Source organism: Mastigoproctus giganteus, chromosome 2 (genome assembly GCF_048544385.1).
Source record: "Mastigoproctus giganteus isolate SK-2022 chromosome 2, ASM4854438v1, whole genome shotgun sequence".
Taxonomy (NCBI): Eukaryota; Metazoa; Arthropoda; class Arachnida; order Uropygi; family Thelyphonidae; genus Mastigoproctus; species Mastigoproctus giganteus.
In genome coordinates, this window is record NC_143576.1 from 248,206,892 (window position 1) to 248,223,586 (window position 16,695).

At 38.7% G+C, this 16,695-nt stretch overlaps 1 protein-coding gene across 1 annotated transcript; it reads right to left on the reverse strand.

Moving 5' to 3' along the window:
* Positions 1-8,747: 8,747 nt before the first annotated feature.
* Positions 8,748-9,767, reverse strand: LOC150090363 (uncharacterized). Its single transcript, XM_090390286.1, has one exon. The coding sequence runs from the start codon at positions 9,765-9,767 to the stop codon at positions 8,748-8,750; it is 1,020 nt and encodes a 339-aa protein (XP_090246412.1).
* Positions 9,768-16,695: the final 6,928 nt, after the last annotated feature.

Below are 16,695 nucleotides of genomic sequence, written 5' to 3' on the forward strand. Positions count from 1 at the left end.
ACACTGTACACTATACGCCTTGATAGTAGTGAAGGCCCTGACAGCATCTTTAGTTTTATTATTAGATTGTTCAGCGTATACATTATTGATTCGTTAGTGCATATCATTTCCAGGTGCGTTTTCCAGCCATTCCTTCCAAGATAATGGAAGACTTTCAGGATTACGCTGATTCCTAGAAAAGCTTGCAGTAATAACCATACAGGCTATCAACCAATTCCCGTTTCGTCAATAATTACTAAAATTATTGAAAAAATCATGCTGTCATATCTTCAACATGCAATCTTCGCTAAGGCATCTGCCTACATGCATTTCTAGAGGGCCCTCCACAACAACTAGCCTAGCTGATACCATTTTTAGCATCCAAATTGCGTTTCAAGATAAGGCACAATGCGATGTATTTTACTTAGACATCAAAGGTCCTTCGACAATATAGATCTCAAAAAAGCTTTTGAAATACTAAAAAATCATTTTCTCGTTGACACAATGATCATTTCCTATCTTCAGTACAGCCTAAGTCGCAAATTTCTCCTGTTCCCACTAGTACTGATAATATCCTCAACAGGCTTTCCTCAAGGAGGTGTTCTCTCCAGTACTATATTTTCAGCATCTCTTCAACCACTTCTACAAGAAAATCCAAATCTACTGGCATATGCCGATGATTTAAAGTTATTATGAAATCTGCCACGTTTTGATTATTTTATTTCCTTTGTATCTTCCACTAGCCATGCGCTGTGTTGAACTTGCTTTATTTGCAATAAATGAATATTTATTTATTTATTATCACGATGTCAACTGTCGCACAGTGACCTGCCGTTCAGCCTGTACAATGCCCTACACACTTAGCTCAGCACAAACATCTAGGAGGAGATGGTTTGATCCACTTCCGATATGTCTTTCAACACCTCAACCACAGTGGGCCGTGAGCAACAGACAAGACGTGCCGTTTGCGATATGGATGAACCCGGCGCAAGAATTCCCACAATCATGCCCTTATTAATCTTATTAAATAAATTAATAACAAATGTAAAATTATTTAACGCGTAATTTTTAACCCTTGCCTGATGTTTGCGAATAGTTACGTTATTTCATAACTACTTCAAGACTAAACCTTACCAAATAAGAAATCTGTAATCAGATTAACAAATTTGTGAAAATCATGGCACCATAATTTACGGTTCTGCTGTCTTTACAGTCACTGCATAAGTGGTACAGAAAGTACCATGAAACGTCTGGGAATAATTTGTAATTCTTTAGGAAATTAAAGGCAAATTACACTCCACTTTTGTTTAAGTGTTCATTAATTCATCAGTTTCCAACCAGAGTTTCCGTGGGAGAGAAAAATCCACAGTACCCTCTCCTGAAAACGCCCAACTCCGCCACGTTGTGAAAAAGCCCATAAAAATCCCTCGCGTCAGTGACGGATTCGAACTCAATCCGGTGTGGGGAGGACTGTGATTATATCCACCCTGCTACCGGCAAGGCTCTGTTTAGCTGTTCTCCCGGTCGCTGAATCCAAATTAAGAAGTAAAAGTGAACCTTCAGGATCTGTGGCTTAAGCATTGTGTGTGGCTGAGTTGGCTCTACGAACATCCAAAGGTTCGTTCTGGTGGAAATCATCAAAATTGCGAGTGCATGCTCTCTCTTGAAGAGTTCCTCGGATTTCCCAGCCTGTGGGCCGCGACATTTTGAATTCAAATGCATTTCTGTGCTTTATCAAGAGTCTCCGATGTAATTTATAGCAATGTCCTCGCTAACAGAGAAGTCGCCCTTGCAGATGGCAATTGCCATCTTGTCTAACAGATTTGTAAAGTTTTAATCAAATTACAAGGATGCGAGCAATGTTCTTTTATTAAGTCTAGAAGGATGCTTGAATATTTCAGATTGCCTTTATTAGTAGAGAAAATAATAAAATCTAAAACATGCACAAACCCTAAATTTAGAGTCAACTACTCTACATCACAACACATCGATCGACGTTGGATTAGCCTTCCAAACAGAACTGGAACCGCAGTCATTAATCTTCTAGAAGATCAACGTATCTTCGGAGTGTCAAAGGAAGTTCAAGCTTCTGAATACCATCTGGAAGACTCCAGTTTTCATGCAGGGCTCGTCGTATGGCACATCTACAAAGGTGGGTCAGCTCGGATGGACTGCAACATCGTGGTTTCAGCAGCGGTACCCAACGGAGGGTCCTATCAAGGACGGTCATAGCAGGGAAATCCTTATGCATTAAGTGTTGCCGGGATCCGATGGTTCCCACACTGATGACACTTTGCAATGTTGCTACCGTGAGTTGAGGAACAACGCGAAGAAGATACTTCACACACATCGCCCTTTCTTGAAATTGGTGGCGCTTTTCCACTTCCTGATCGTTATCCTCGCTGAATATGAGTTTATCCACGCAATAAAGAATATAAAAAGACACACGTCTTTTCACACTTTTCGAATTTCTATTAAAAAAGCCGTTTGAACTTAAATTTGTTCCAAGTCTTAATAAAAGTAGCGTCGTGTTTGACATTAAACTTACGATGCTATACATGAGCATGTCCGGTTGGTGATGAGAGATTGCATCGATAAATCGGTCTCCTCCGCCAAATAACAGCCTGTTTGCATTAGCAGCACGATGAAAATAGGACAAGGGGGACTCCTGCACGCTCCTTTCTTCAGGTACGTCGTGTCCAGGCCATGCCCACAAAGCATTGATTTCTCCTGGATTAAATACTTCTAGATGGGAAAGTCTCTGGAAGCGATCTCAATTGTATAAACTCACAAGGACTTCTCCGACCAACTGCATGTCGTCAACGTTTTTCCAAAAGCAAACCTTAGCGGGAGTGTAAACGAGATCTTTAAATTCGTAGTAATCGAATTCTTGTGTTTCCTTCTTCCACCTGTTGATTAAATTCAGAACAGTTCGGATGTTTCGCTCGTGGATCCGCGAGTGTTCATTAACCTCTGAAGAATTCAAGAGAGCGTTTAAGGCCAATTGAGTTTCTTGCTTAAATTTCCTACTCGGCAGCGGGCGAAAATCGTACCTGGGAACTTTAGCCATTTCTAATTTCGTTGAAAGTTTTGTACTGCCATTCCATTTGTTTAAATGTTTTTGTTTAAACAATGAGATTCGTTTTTACCACACTGACACAGTTATCAATTCCTCAACAATTACGAACAATAACCACCTATTTTCAACAAATATTCTACTCGAAATTCTCGTAAATATTTTCTCACTTCAAGAAGTAATTTTACTTTTTCTTACTAACACGAACCTTTGTACTAAGAAAATCTCACAAACAGAAGAATTGCAAATAAATGCGAATAAATGTAAAGTAAACTCCGATGTGGGGTTATGACATTAGCATTAGTAGAGGCATGTGATGCAATAAAGCAAGCTAGCTTATGCAGTATCAGCCAAAAAAAAAAAAAAAAAAAAAACATCCGATTTCATCCACCCATTGATTCCTAATGTTTGTCCAATTCGTCCTTGAATTTATTTAAGTTGTCAACTTCTACAACGACAGATGGAATTTTGTCAAAATCAAGTCACCATAATTTACCACTTCTACTGTCTTTACAGTCACTGAATAAGTGGTGCAGAAAATACCACGAAACGTCTGGAAATAAGCTGTAATTCTTTAAGAAATTAAAGGCAGATTACACTCCACTTTGGTTTAAGTGTTCATTATTTCATTAATTTCCCACCCGAGTTTCGGGACAAAAAAAACAATGCTGCACTTAACTGAAACCGACTAACTCAGCCACATTGTGAAAAAAGTCCATAAAAGTCTGTCGAGTCATTGGCAGGATTCGAACTCAATGCGGTGTGGAGGCGCGCCACACAACTCTATTCCACACTCTCCCGGTCACTGAATCCAAATTAAGAAGGAAAAGTGAACATTCAGAATCTGTGGCTGAAGCATTGGGCTCTTGGAGCATCCAAAGATTCGTTCTGGTGGAGAGCACCGAACGTTCAAGTGCATGCTCTCTCTTGTAGAGGTACTCAGAAATTCTCAACCTGTGGAGCGACATTTTGAATTTAAATGCATTTCCGTGCATTATCAATAATCCCCGATGTCATGTGTAATGATGTCCTCGCTAACAGAGAATTCGCGTTTACATATGTGAATTGCAGCCTTGTCTAATAGCTTTGCCTAGTTTTAAACAAAATATAAGGATGTGAGCATTGTCCTGTTAATTAAGGCTATAGCAGTAGTAGTAGTAGTAGTGGCATGTGATGCAAGAAAGCAAGCGTATGAGCTTATGCAGCATCAGCCAAAAAAAAAAAAAAAAAAAAAAATCACACCATTCCCTCCAAATGCCTGTCCAGTTCCTCCTTAAATTTATTCAACCTATCAACTTCCACAACGACGGATGGAAGTTTGTTCCAGCAATTAACCACCCGCTGGCTAAAGGCAAATTTCCGCACATCTATTCTACATCTGTCCTTTCTTAATTTGAATTTATGCCCCCTTAGGTTCGTAATCTGAAAAAGTGGAAGGATCCTATCAGAATTCAGCGTGCTCAACCCATTCAAGGCCTTATAGACCTCAATCAGATCACCGCGCAGGTGCCTAGTCTCCAGCCACTGCAATTTGCAGAATTTAAGCCTCTCTTGGTAAGAGGATCCCTTCATTCCCCTCACCAATCTTGTTGCCCTTCTCTGTACACGCTCATTAAATCTACATCCTTCCTAAAATGAGGCCTCCTATTTAATATTGCTTTTATTAGCAGAGAAAGTAAAATGTAAAACATACACAAACCATAAATTTAGAATCAGTTGCTCAACATCACAACATATCGATCGATGTCGGAGTAGCTTTCCAAACAGAACTGGAAAAGCAATCATTAATCTTCTAGAAGATCAACATATCTGCGGAGTGTCAAAGGAAGGTCAAGCTTCTGTATACCATCTGGAAGACTCCAGTTTTTACGTAGGAAACGTCTTATGGCACATCTGCAAAGGTGGGTCAGCTCGGATGGACTGCATCATCGTGGTTTCAGCAGCTGAACCCATTCGAGGACCCTATCAAGGACTTCCATGACAGAGAAATCCTTATGCGTTAATGGTACAGTGGCATCCAGATGCCACTAGATGATACTTTGAAAATTTGCTACTGTCAGCTGAGGAACAAAACGAAGAAGACACTTCGTACAGGTTTCCCCTTCTTGGAAATAACGGCGCTGATGCACTTGTGGGTTCTGATCATTGCTGAAAATTATGTCCTCCACGCAATATAGAATACTGCAGCAGACAAAGACTATCCACACTTTCCCAATTTCTCTTAAAGCTTCAATTAGAATTTACTCCAAGCCTTAATAACAGCAGAATCAAGTCTGATCTAAAAGTTTGGATGCTATATATGAACAGTTCTATTTCGTCATGAAAGATCACATCGATAAATTGCTCCCCTCTGCCAAATACCAGCCTGTTTACATTAGCAGCACGATGAAAATAGGACACGGGTAGACTCTTGCACGCTCCTTTCGTCAGGTACGTCGTGTCCAGGCCATTCCCACAAAGGATGGATATCTCCAGGATAAAAACGCTTCTTGATTGGAAAGTGCCCGGAAGCGATCACAATTGTACAAACACACCAGGACTTCTCCGACTAACTGCATTTTGCCTACGTTTTTCCAGAAGCAAAACTTAGCGGGAGTGTAAATGAGCTTTTGAAATTCGAGGTCAACGGATTCTATTCTCGTTTCTTTCTTCCACGTGCTGATTAAATTCGGAAGATTGCGCACATTACGCTCGTGGATTGGTGAGCGTTCAAGCATCTCTGCAGAATCGAAGAGAGCGTTTACTGCCAAACGAGTTTCTTTCTCTATTTTGCAACTGCTCCGCGAGCGAAAGTCGTACCTGGAAACTTTAGCCATTTCAAATTTCGTTGGACGTTTTGTACTATCATTCCATTTGTTTAAAGGTTTTTTTTAAAACAATGAGATTCGTTTTTACTATCGTGACAGATATCAATTCATCATCAATTGCGAACAATAATACCATCTTCACCAAATATTCTACTCGAAATTGTCGAAAATACTTTATGAACAGGTGAAAAAAAAAAAAAAAAAAAAAAAAAAACGAACCTTTGTATAAAGACAATCACAGCCAGAAGAAATGTAAAAATAAATGAGAATAAATGCAAATAGAATGAAAGAAAACTGTGGCATGGCGTAATTGCCTTTTGAGTATAAAGATTGTGCAGCTGTTCGACTGCAGTATAAATGAAAAAGGGGGAAACTGCGTGATCTGTCAGACTTTGAAAGAGGTCTTGTCGTTGGTGCAATTTTAGCAGGAGCCACAATTCAAGAAAAGAAAGACATAACTGGTTTCTCTAAAGCATTCATCTCAAAGGTTTTTATGACTGGAAACCAAGCGGTTCTTCCACATCACAAAGACGTAAATGTGACCGAAAATTAGTATTTGAAGAGCAAAGTCGACACACTCTGAGGAGGACTATACGGAAGAATTAGGACATCTAGTGCACCATATAACTTATAAATTCACCCAAGCCCAGAACTACCTTATTTCAATTCGTTGAATTGAAGAAATTGAGTATTAGCAGTCACCTGCCTATTCGGAAGCCACTTGTTTCGGAAAAAAACAGAAAAATCCACGGTAGTATCCAAGAACGTCGGTCGTGATTGGACAGTGGAAGAATGTCATGCGGTCACTCGAATCTCGATACACTTTGTTTTGCACTGATGTAGGCAGAGGGTGTGGTGAGAAGCTCACCAAGCGCTGGACCCTGCTTGCCTTGTTTAGACACTCGAAGCATCTGGAGGTGGTATCATGGTATGTGGAATGTTTTGTTGGCACTGACTAGATTCGTTGATATCAGTGAAAGGTTAAATATCAACCAAGGAGTGCCTGAATTTTGTAGCAGATTTGCTGCACCCTGAAATTTTACACTTTTATCCCGAAGGTAATGGTCACGTTATGGATAACAATGCAACTGCGCATCGTGCAAAAATGATTTGGAGAACATGACACGTATTTACACCGTCTTACCTGCCCCCACATTAATCTGATCTTAATCCTATGGAGAACGAGTAGGATTTTCTGCCAAGAGTTATTGCACAACGAAGTCTTTTTCCTTGAACTTTATCGCAGCTACGCTACATTTTGCTGGAAGAATGGTTCCAATCAGACCAAATCGCACTAAAACACACCACAGAATCCATGCTGTGAGCCCACTTGCTGTTATTCGAAAGAAAGTGGGTCAGATTCGATATACTGAATAAAGTTTCGTGTTGTTTTTTCCAGCGTGTTTATAAAATACACGAATCGTAATGTTTATAAATATTCATTGAAAACATTTTTGTGCTATATGGAATGGATCATTATCACGCTGAACATCGATTGATTGATTTCCATAACACTGCCAAATTAACGGCCCTACGAAATTGTCTAAGTTGTCAGTATACAACTTAGCATTGATGCGTTTGACAATAACAACCAACGGCCTGCTTATGAACCATGAGGTATTTCCCCACAGCATGACTTCCCCTTTCTGAATTTCGTCGTTGGCACAATGCACCGTGTTAGATGATGTTTCCAGACGTTCTTCAAGCCTACATTCCAATTTCTGATCAAAAAAGTGTGTAAAGCCATTTTGTATCTCCATAACACCTGTTTTTCCACTGTTCCACGGTTCATGGACAGAGGATCGGGTACCACTGCATACGATGTCTGATGTTTGTTGATGTGGCGTGAAGCTTGTGAATTTCTATTCAGTTATCAAAACTCATGCTGATTCCTACAGATCGTGGTCCAACTGATGACTTGTCGCGCTATGTGAACATCTGTAGTTTCAGCATAACATTTCAAGGCTGTTCCCTTTCACCACTTCATTTAGGAATCGGAGATTTCTATCTTCAGTCTTTTATCTCTGTATCGACTGCGGTTGCCTTTGCGAGGTTTAAATCTGTGACTATCTTGAGCAATGTTAAAGTACAGATATGATATGGGACAGTTTGAAACATTACAAGCCCCTTACTATGACTTACATAGCGCTTCAAATAATTAATAAGACTGAATTTTAAAAAATTCAAAATACAGGAAAGAAAAATATTTTATTACTCGTCTGCCTGAAAGAGTCACCAAGGACCGAATACACCTACAGCAGTCATACAAGATTTGGAAAGACTGGTCCTGTCCCAGCTTGAACTCAATCCGGTGTGAGGAGAACGGTGATATGATTATATCTAGATATAGCTACCTGCGAAGCTATATCTAGCTATTCTCCCGGTCACTGAATCCAAATTAAGAAGGAAAAGTGGAAATTCAGGATCTGTGGTTTAAGCATTGGGCTCTTGGAACATTCAAAAGTTCGTTCTGGTGGAAGTCATCAAAATTACGAGTGCATGCTCTCTCTCTTATAGAGTTTCTCATAATTACTCAACCTGCGCGCCGCGACATTTTGAATTGAAATGCATTTCTGTGCTTTATCAACAGACCTCGATGTCATCTGTAATGATGTTCTCGCTAAAAAAGAAATCGCCATTACAGATGTGAACTGCAGTCTTGTCTAATAGCTTTGTATAGTTTTAATCAAATTAGCAGGATGTGAGCATCGTTCTGTTAATTAAGGCTAGAAGAATGCTTGAATATTTCAGATTGCTTTTATTATTAGAGATCATAATAAAATCCAAAATAGGCACAAACCATAAATTTAGAATCAGCTGCTCAACACCACAACACATTAACCGACTTTGGATTAGCTTTCCAAACAGAACTGTAACTGCAGTCATTAATCTTCTAGAAGATCAACGTATCTGCGGAGTGTCAGAGGAAGGTGAAGCTTCTGTATACCATCTGGAAGATTCCAGTTTTCATGCAGGGAACGTCTTATGGCACATCTACAAAGGTGGGTCAGCTCGGATGGACTGCAACATCGTGGTTTCAGCAGCGGTACCCATTCGAGGGTCCTATCGAGGACTTTCATAGCAGGAAAATCCTTAGGCATTGCGTATTGGTGCAATCCAAAATATCTGTCACTGATGGTACTTTGTAAATTTGCTACTGTGAGTTGAGGAACAACGCGAAGAAGATACTTGGCACAAGTTGCCCTTTCTTGGAAACGTTGCCGCTGTTGCACTTCCGGGTCTTTCTCATCACCGAAAATCAGTTCTTCTACGAAATACAGAATAAGATAGCACACATGTCTTTCCGCACTTTTCGAATTTTCCTTAAAGCTGTTTGAATTTAAAGTTGCTCCTAGCCTTAATAACAGTAGCATCAAGTCTGACATCAAACGTGCCATGCAATATACGAAGAGTTTGGGTTTGCCGTGGCAGATAACATCGATAAATTGCTCCCCGCTGCCAAATACCAGCCTGTTTGCATTAGCAGCACAATGAAAATATGACACGGGGGACTCTTGCACGCTCCTTTCGTTAGGTACGTCGTGTCCAGGCCATGCCCACAAAGGATGGCTTACTCCTGGGTAAAACAATTCTAGATGCGAAAGTCCGTTAAAGTCATCGCCGTTGTACAAACACACCAAAACTTCTCCGACCAACTGCATGTCGCCAACGTTCCTCCAAAAGCAAACCCTCGCAGGAGTGTAAATGAGATATTTAAATTCGAAGTGGTCGAATTCTATACGGGTTTCCCTCTTCCACCTGATGATTAGATTTAGAACCGTGCGGAACTTTCTCTTGTGGATTGGTGCTGGAGAATTCAGGAGAGCGTTTACGGCCAAACGAGTTTCTTCCTTTAATTTCCTACCATTCAGCATGCGAAAGTCGTACCTTGGCACTTTGGCCATTTCTGAATTCGTTGAACATTTTGCAGTACCATTCCTTTTGAACTACCATTCCATTTGTGTAAATGTTATTGTTTAAAAACAATGAGATTCATTTTTAACATCGTGACAATCCAATTACTGAACAATTACGAATAATACCACCCAAGTTCACCAAAGATTCTACTCAAAATTCTCGTAAATACTTTCTCACGTATAGAAGTAATTTTTCTTTTATTACTGTACTATTCGGAAAATACAGGATGCAGAAATGACAGTCACAACTGGTTTCTCAAATGTATCCATCTCAAAGGTTTTTATGACTGGAGAACAAGTTGTTCTTCAACATCTGAAAGTCATAAATATGGCAAAAAAAAGAGTACTTCAAGAGAGAAGTCATCATACTCTAAGGAGGATTATACTGAAAAATAGGGCATATAGTGTGCAGCAAATAACCTCTGAAATTAACCTGATAACCTGATCCTAATCCTGTTGAGAATGTGTTGGATTTGCTGGAGAGAGTTATTAGGCAACGAAGTCCTCTTCCTACGCAATAATTTGCTGGAAGATTGGTTCCAATTAGACCAAAGCGCACTAAAACGCATTATAGAATCCATGCTGCGCTGTACAATGCAAAAGACAGATTAGGAAAATATTTGCTTATTCGGCCACCTGAAGATAGTAACCAGGGACCGAATACATTTACAGCGGTCATACAGCTTTGGAAAGACTTAGAAAACTCCTCTGATGGTATACAATTCTGCCGTTCCATTCTTATGAATTTCATAAATACTATCAAATGGGCTTCCTTTCAGTCTCAATTTAAACTTTGGGAACAGAAGTCTGCTGGAGCCAAGTCAGAAGAATAAGGACAGTGGTAGAGCTTTGCAAACGTCCAATCGTCTGAATTTTTCCTCACATTACAAACAGATAAAATCATATGCAACTCACTGGCTAGCATTCTCAGTATTAATCGGCAGACACTTGCTAGCAATTTGCGCACTTTGTCCACCACATTTAAGGGGCAAAGTGCGCAACTTGCCCGTCGTTTTCGGTCGTCCACTTCAAGAATCGGCAGCTGCATTCTCCCTGTCTTGACAATAAGCTTTCCTTTTATTCTTTATTTTTTATTTCCTTTCATTTTTTATTTTATCCTCCTTTTATTCCATATGAGCACTAAAATCAAAAAACTGTCAGGAACTCGGTTTCCTCGGACCAACAATACCAAAATGAGGTTAAATTGAATTCCATCCAGCGGAGCATGCTTCTCTCTGTTCTCAGAGTCTGTAGAACAGTTTCCATCGCTGTAATGCAAGTTATTGTGGGGTCCTTCCCGTTGGATCTATTTTTCATCTATTATGGACCCCCCCAGAAGATCCTGGCCCACTTTCTGGAATACCAGGTGGGTCAGAGTCTCTTTTGATACGATATGTGCTTTACTGGGACTGGCCCACCTCTCCATGGCGGGAACGAATACCCAGAATCCAGAATCATCTCTCCAGGTAACTGATGCTTCTGAGTAGCCAAATGGCCAGAGCACAACAGAACATGCGCACTACTCACACAAACCTACACCAATCACATTTCTGGCCCTTTTTACAGAGATTCTGTTCTTCACAGCGACACGAGGCGGAGTTGAATAGACGTTCCAGGTGCCACCATTTACATATACACATGTCCATATGTCCACGCACCCTCTCTATCCTCTTTAAAAAGCTTAAACCATCTAAATGTTTAAACTAGGGCGGGTCCTTGTCCCAATAAGCTGTTTTCGTGTGTTTCAGTGAGATCTCCCCCAGCTTTACACAAAACTTGACGTTGATTCTTTATTACATTCTTTGGTTTCTGATGGTGATAACTTAGGGCTAATTGGTTTGGATTGGCGGTATGCCAAGATCGCACTTCGGTACTTTTGTAGTGCCCTCTTTCGGAGCGATACGTACGTTAGATTTTTTTAAAATTTAATCTCATTTACTTTACTTTTTGCCGCATGGTGTAATCTGCTAGTCTGTGATACCTTTGGTATTGTCAGTACGCATTGAAACACGTTCCTGCCTTTCACTGTTCGCTACTTTGGGAGGGATGTTCGTATACTTTTGATGGAGTAGTGTATATAGTTCCCCCTCCGGTTTTCATATAAAATATCGTAATAACAAATGGGTACATTTTTAGACTGTTTTTAAGCAGAAAAAAATTACTTATCCTTCCTGATTCCTTCCATTCCTATTCTTATTCTCTCCAACATTCCCGTACAGTTATGTAAAAGCTGCTCAATTCTAAGCACGTTTTCTGCAGTAATGAATGGTATATATTTAGTTTAGCATGAACACTTACTATGACATTCAGTTCAACTTTTGCAAGTTCCAGTTACTCATTGACCTCCGAGACGTCATAATTTATAAAATTGAATATTAGCAAAGAATTTAATGTTAAGATAAAAATTTAATGTCTATTTTTAAAATTAAATTAAGATATCAGCTTTCTATTATCAATTCCATTAATAAATAGACGAAATTTAACATATCAGAAAAGATTGCAACTGTCCTGGTGAGCCGTATCCATAGAAATCTAAGAAAGAGGGAGGGTGACTTCTCTGTAGGACACCTAAGTTTAACGAGAAGTCACCTTTACAGAGAACAATCTCATTAACATTTATGGTATGTGAGCAATCTACAGACTGATAATTAACCATTTTTTGAGAGTCTGGGCAATCCCCATGAGTCAGTCATGAAAACAATTATTATTTTTTTTACAATGGACTCAAAAATAATAGTTTTAATAATTTTTGTAACAAAGTTATTAATAAAAATTTTCTTGTATTTTTTGGGGACTTTATTTAATCTCTGTCACTGACTTTTTTGAAAAAAACAGTCCGAATTTTTAAATGAGAAATTGTGACCTCTGTTATTTTGGAAAATTATTTTTATGAAAATTTAGAAAAACATTATTCAAAGAGGTCAAAATTTCTTATATAGTTATATCATTTGTCTTTCAAAGATTAATTTTAACATTTTTAATTTAAACAAATTTATAAGTTATGATATTTAATGTAGTATTATCAGCCAGAATGCTCATGATTTTTCAAGGAAAAATCATATTTAGATTATTATAATTTTGTTATAATATAAAATTATAATCTAAACCGTTGCAGCTTTATATTTTAATAGAATACGTGATTTTTCATTTGGATAAAACTTATCATTCAGGACTATCCTTTTTTTATTTAAAAATTTAAATATTTACAATTTTTAAATGAAAAATTGTGACATCTGTTGTTTTGGAAAAATATTTTTTTGGAAATTGGAAAAACATCATTGAAAGAGGTCAATTTGTTTATTTTTAAATTTCTTATATAGTTATATCATTTGTCTTTTCAAAGCTTAATTTCCTTTGTCTTTTCAAAAATTAATTTTAAGATTTTTAATTTAAACACGTTTATAAGATGTGATATATGATGTAGTATTATCAGCCGGAATGCTCATGGTTTTTCAAAGAAAAATCATGTTTAGACTATTATAATTTTGTTATAATATAAAATTATAATCTAAACCATTACAGCTTTATATTTTAATAGAATACGTGATTTTCATTTGGATAAAACTTATCATTCGGGACATTTTCGATAGCCTTACAAAACCCATCAAGAATTAATTCTCAATGAATATTGGATTTTCCGAAGCCCGTATCGGTTCCAAGTATTTTAAGTAAATCATTCTGATACGAAGACAGAATACCGAGAAAGAAAATCTCCAGCAGTTCCGTATTATCTCCTGCAGAGTCAACTGCACTTTATCTTCGTTACTAGGTCTTCCAAGAATGGGGGTAGTTATGGGAATTGCTACCGACATTATCAGCATCACTTTAAAACGACCAAACGATCCGTAACCCCACCTCTCTCTCTCTCTCTCTCTCTCGAAAGGTGCACGAAGCTTTTCCCGGTAACCCTGAATCACGACTTCAAGGTCATACGGACACACCCTTGTCGGTGACCCAATTAATGGCATGCGTCCACATATATGCGATGCTGTCGGGGATGACAAATGCTACAATACCTCACTCTTTCTCTTTTCACTTTCCCCACTTCCGACGTTGCTTTTCGTGCAGTTCGCATGTGGGTGTGGCCCGTCAGCTCCGACACTGAAGAAACACGAGGCGAATTCCGTAGTCAATGTGGAACGAAAGTCTCCCAGTTTTCCAAGTGGCAGTCGCCTGCTTCTGCCAGTCTTTCTTGGTCACGTGGATGCTGAGCAGAACGTCCAGACGTTTTCTAAAGAAATCCGGAGTGGCAGCTCATCTGTCTCCATGGCACGCGCTACCTAGGGGAAAAACTGGGTATTATAGAGGAAACAAAAATTCAAGGCCGTTTGTGCAGAGAATGAAAGCAGTATACGGGTATCTTTTGGGATCTTGGAAAACAGGAAGTGATTACGCTGCTCATAAGAATTAGGCGTATTTTTAGTGTATGATATTGATTTTTCATAATTTTTCTCAGTACAGTTTGTTTTTCCTTGTATTGCTTCAGCTAGATGAGTTGAACAAATATAAAATAGTAAAAGTATTACATTTCAACAAATTGCAAATACCAATTTGTTTGTGATAAAAGTATAGCTAGCGTTACATGACTTAAATTATTATTATTATTTTAATACATTTTTAATATTGTTAGGTTTTTTTAAACAGACGCTAGCCATAGTCCAAGTTAGTTTCCGAATAATCAGGCTGTCTAACAAACAACATCGCCATAGAGAAAAAGAGTAGAAACCCCAAAATAACTTGGTGAAGTGTTATAAGTTATCGGACATGTTCTCCAAGCAGTGCGGACACGAGATATTGCTGTCCTGTCCATGATTTATTGAACATTTACTTGATTTATTGAAAGGATCCAAAGACGTTGCCGTCCAAAGACGGCAACGTCTTTGGATCCTTTGGACCTGGTGAGATCGGCAAAAGGTTGTCCATATGAGTGCAGACTTAGAGAATGTGGGCTGCAGAGTTTTAGCGAGGCAACTTAGAGGAGACTTAATTGAGGTGTATAAGTCTCTGAGAGAAGAACGTAAAATGAATGGAGGTGGAATTTTGCTGTTATAAATGATTCCAGAATTAGGAACAATAAATTCAAATTACACACAAACAGATTAAGACTGGACTGCTGGGAAGGGAAGTTTTCTTTTAGCCAAGGAGTTGTTGATTACTGGAATAAGTTACCTCCATGGGTGGTTGAGGCTGATAGCTTGAAGAAATTCAGAAGTCAATTGGATAGGTATTTAAGTGAGATGGGAATCCTATAGGTATTTTATTTTATTTATTTTTCATGAGTATTATTATTTTTTTAAAATATATTTTTGGTTGGTGTAGCACAAGTCTACGACTCCCTTACACCATATGGAGCCTCGCTTTTGACACTGGTTATAGTCACCGTCGTTTGACACTACCTGGAAAAAGCCTGGGTTCGAATCCCGTTTGATGGAGTACTTTTTATGGGCATTCTCATACAGCTGTCAAGTTATCCGCTCTATGCTTCTTCATTGTCTATAACCAGAATAAATTTTGTATATTTATATTTTACCCCAAAAGATGGGCTCTCCCTTGTTTTCTTATACTTTCCCCCCCAAATATAGCAGCTAATCCCTAAGTTAATCATCTTTTATAACTCAATTCGTTGTGTCTGATGATTCACACCAGTCTCAGGTTAAAATTGCATAAAGGTATGTGTGACTCATCCATGAGTCTTTGAAATCCTTTGAGCAGTTTCTATGCGCGCGCACACACACTGTACTTTGAAGGTCACAGTACCATTGGGAAATGAGAACTGGGAATATAAAAGTTTGGTTTTCCGGCTAGAGAGAGTTGTGAATATTTTAATATTACTTCTTTAAGTTCTACAAGTGAAAATCTTAATTATTATTAAGTGATAGAATGTATTACAAAAGATTTTAAAGCACGGCATAGTTTTGGAAAAAAAGAAGACAGTAACTGATCATCGTAACAACAAAATAAAAAATAGGATTATTTGCTGAAATATAGGCGAATGCAGAGGAGTAGAAAAATGTAGGAGAGGATGACTCATAATCATTAATCATCTGTTAAGAGAACTTGTTATAACATATTCGTGCGTGTTAGTCTTCAACTGTCATCTATGCGCACTTGAGGCCATTTGCGTGTTTTACTATCTTTGTTTTTCTTTGTATAACGTGCTTTTCTGACAATCAATATACAGAAAGGACACCGCCATGGCTGTGCGAATTCACTGGACAAATTTTGTTGTGTGGGAACAGTTTAAACCAAAGACAGTTGCGCATGCTTCCCTTGGACGATACTTGGCAAATCAAGGCTGCATGTGTCCTCTATATCGTTTTGTGTAAAGCTCACTGAATGGATGACACGAAAGAAGAAAGTGCCGTTCCCTGTTCCCGCGTTATGGCGTGAACCATCCAGTTATAATAAAGACTGCTCTTTCTGTCTTACAAAAATTTAAAGTTTTTTGAGGATCAGCAAAAATAAGACACAGTGTACAGTTGATACAATGATGCCAGTCCCACGTACAGAAGGTTTTCTTATTCCCGTGTCGCCAACTAGTTGGCAAGAAGTTCCCATTCCAGATGAAGAGGATTAGGATCCAATAAAAATTTCGAGTTTCAGTCCATAGAGAGGCAAAGAAACACCTATTTTCACAAAGTGCATATAATTGCCTATTGTTATTTATGCTTATTAAAGCAATAGGCAGAATGTTTGGGATAAAGAGTGCAAGGATGGAATCCGGGCTGTTCCAGTAATAAACAACTCGCTGGCTAAAAGGAAACTTCCTGCAATCCAGTATAAATCTCACTCCTCCTAATTTATATTTGTGGCCTCTGTCATGGATTTCTTTATAACAGTGGAGTCCTCTTGGGTAGCAGTTGGTAGAATCGCCGTCCTCCCCACATCGGATGGAAGACACCTGAGTTCGAGTCCC

Bases quoted from the DNA above. Each gene is read 5' to 3' on its own strand.
- LOC150090363 (XM_090390286.1), bottom strand. From the start codon at position 9,767: ATGGCCAAAGTGCCAAGGTACGACTTTCGCATGCTGAATGGTAGGAAA.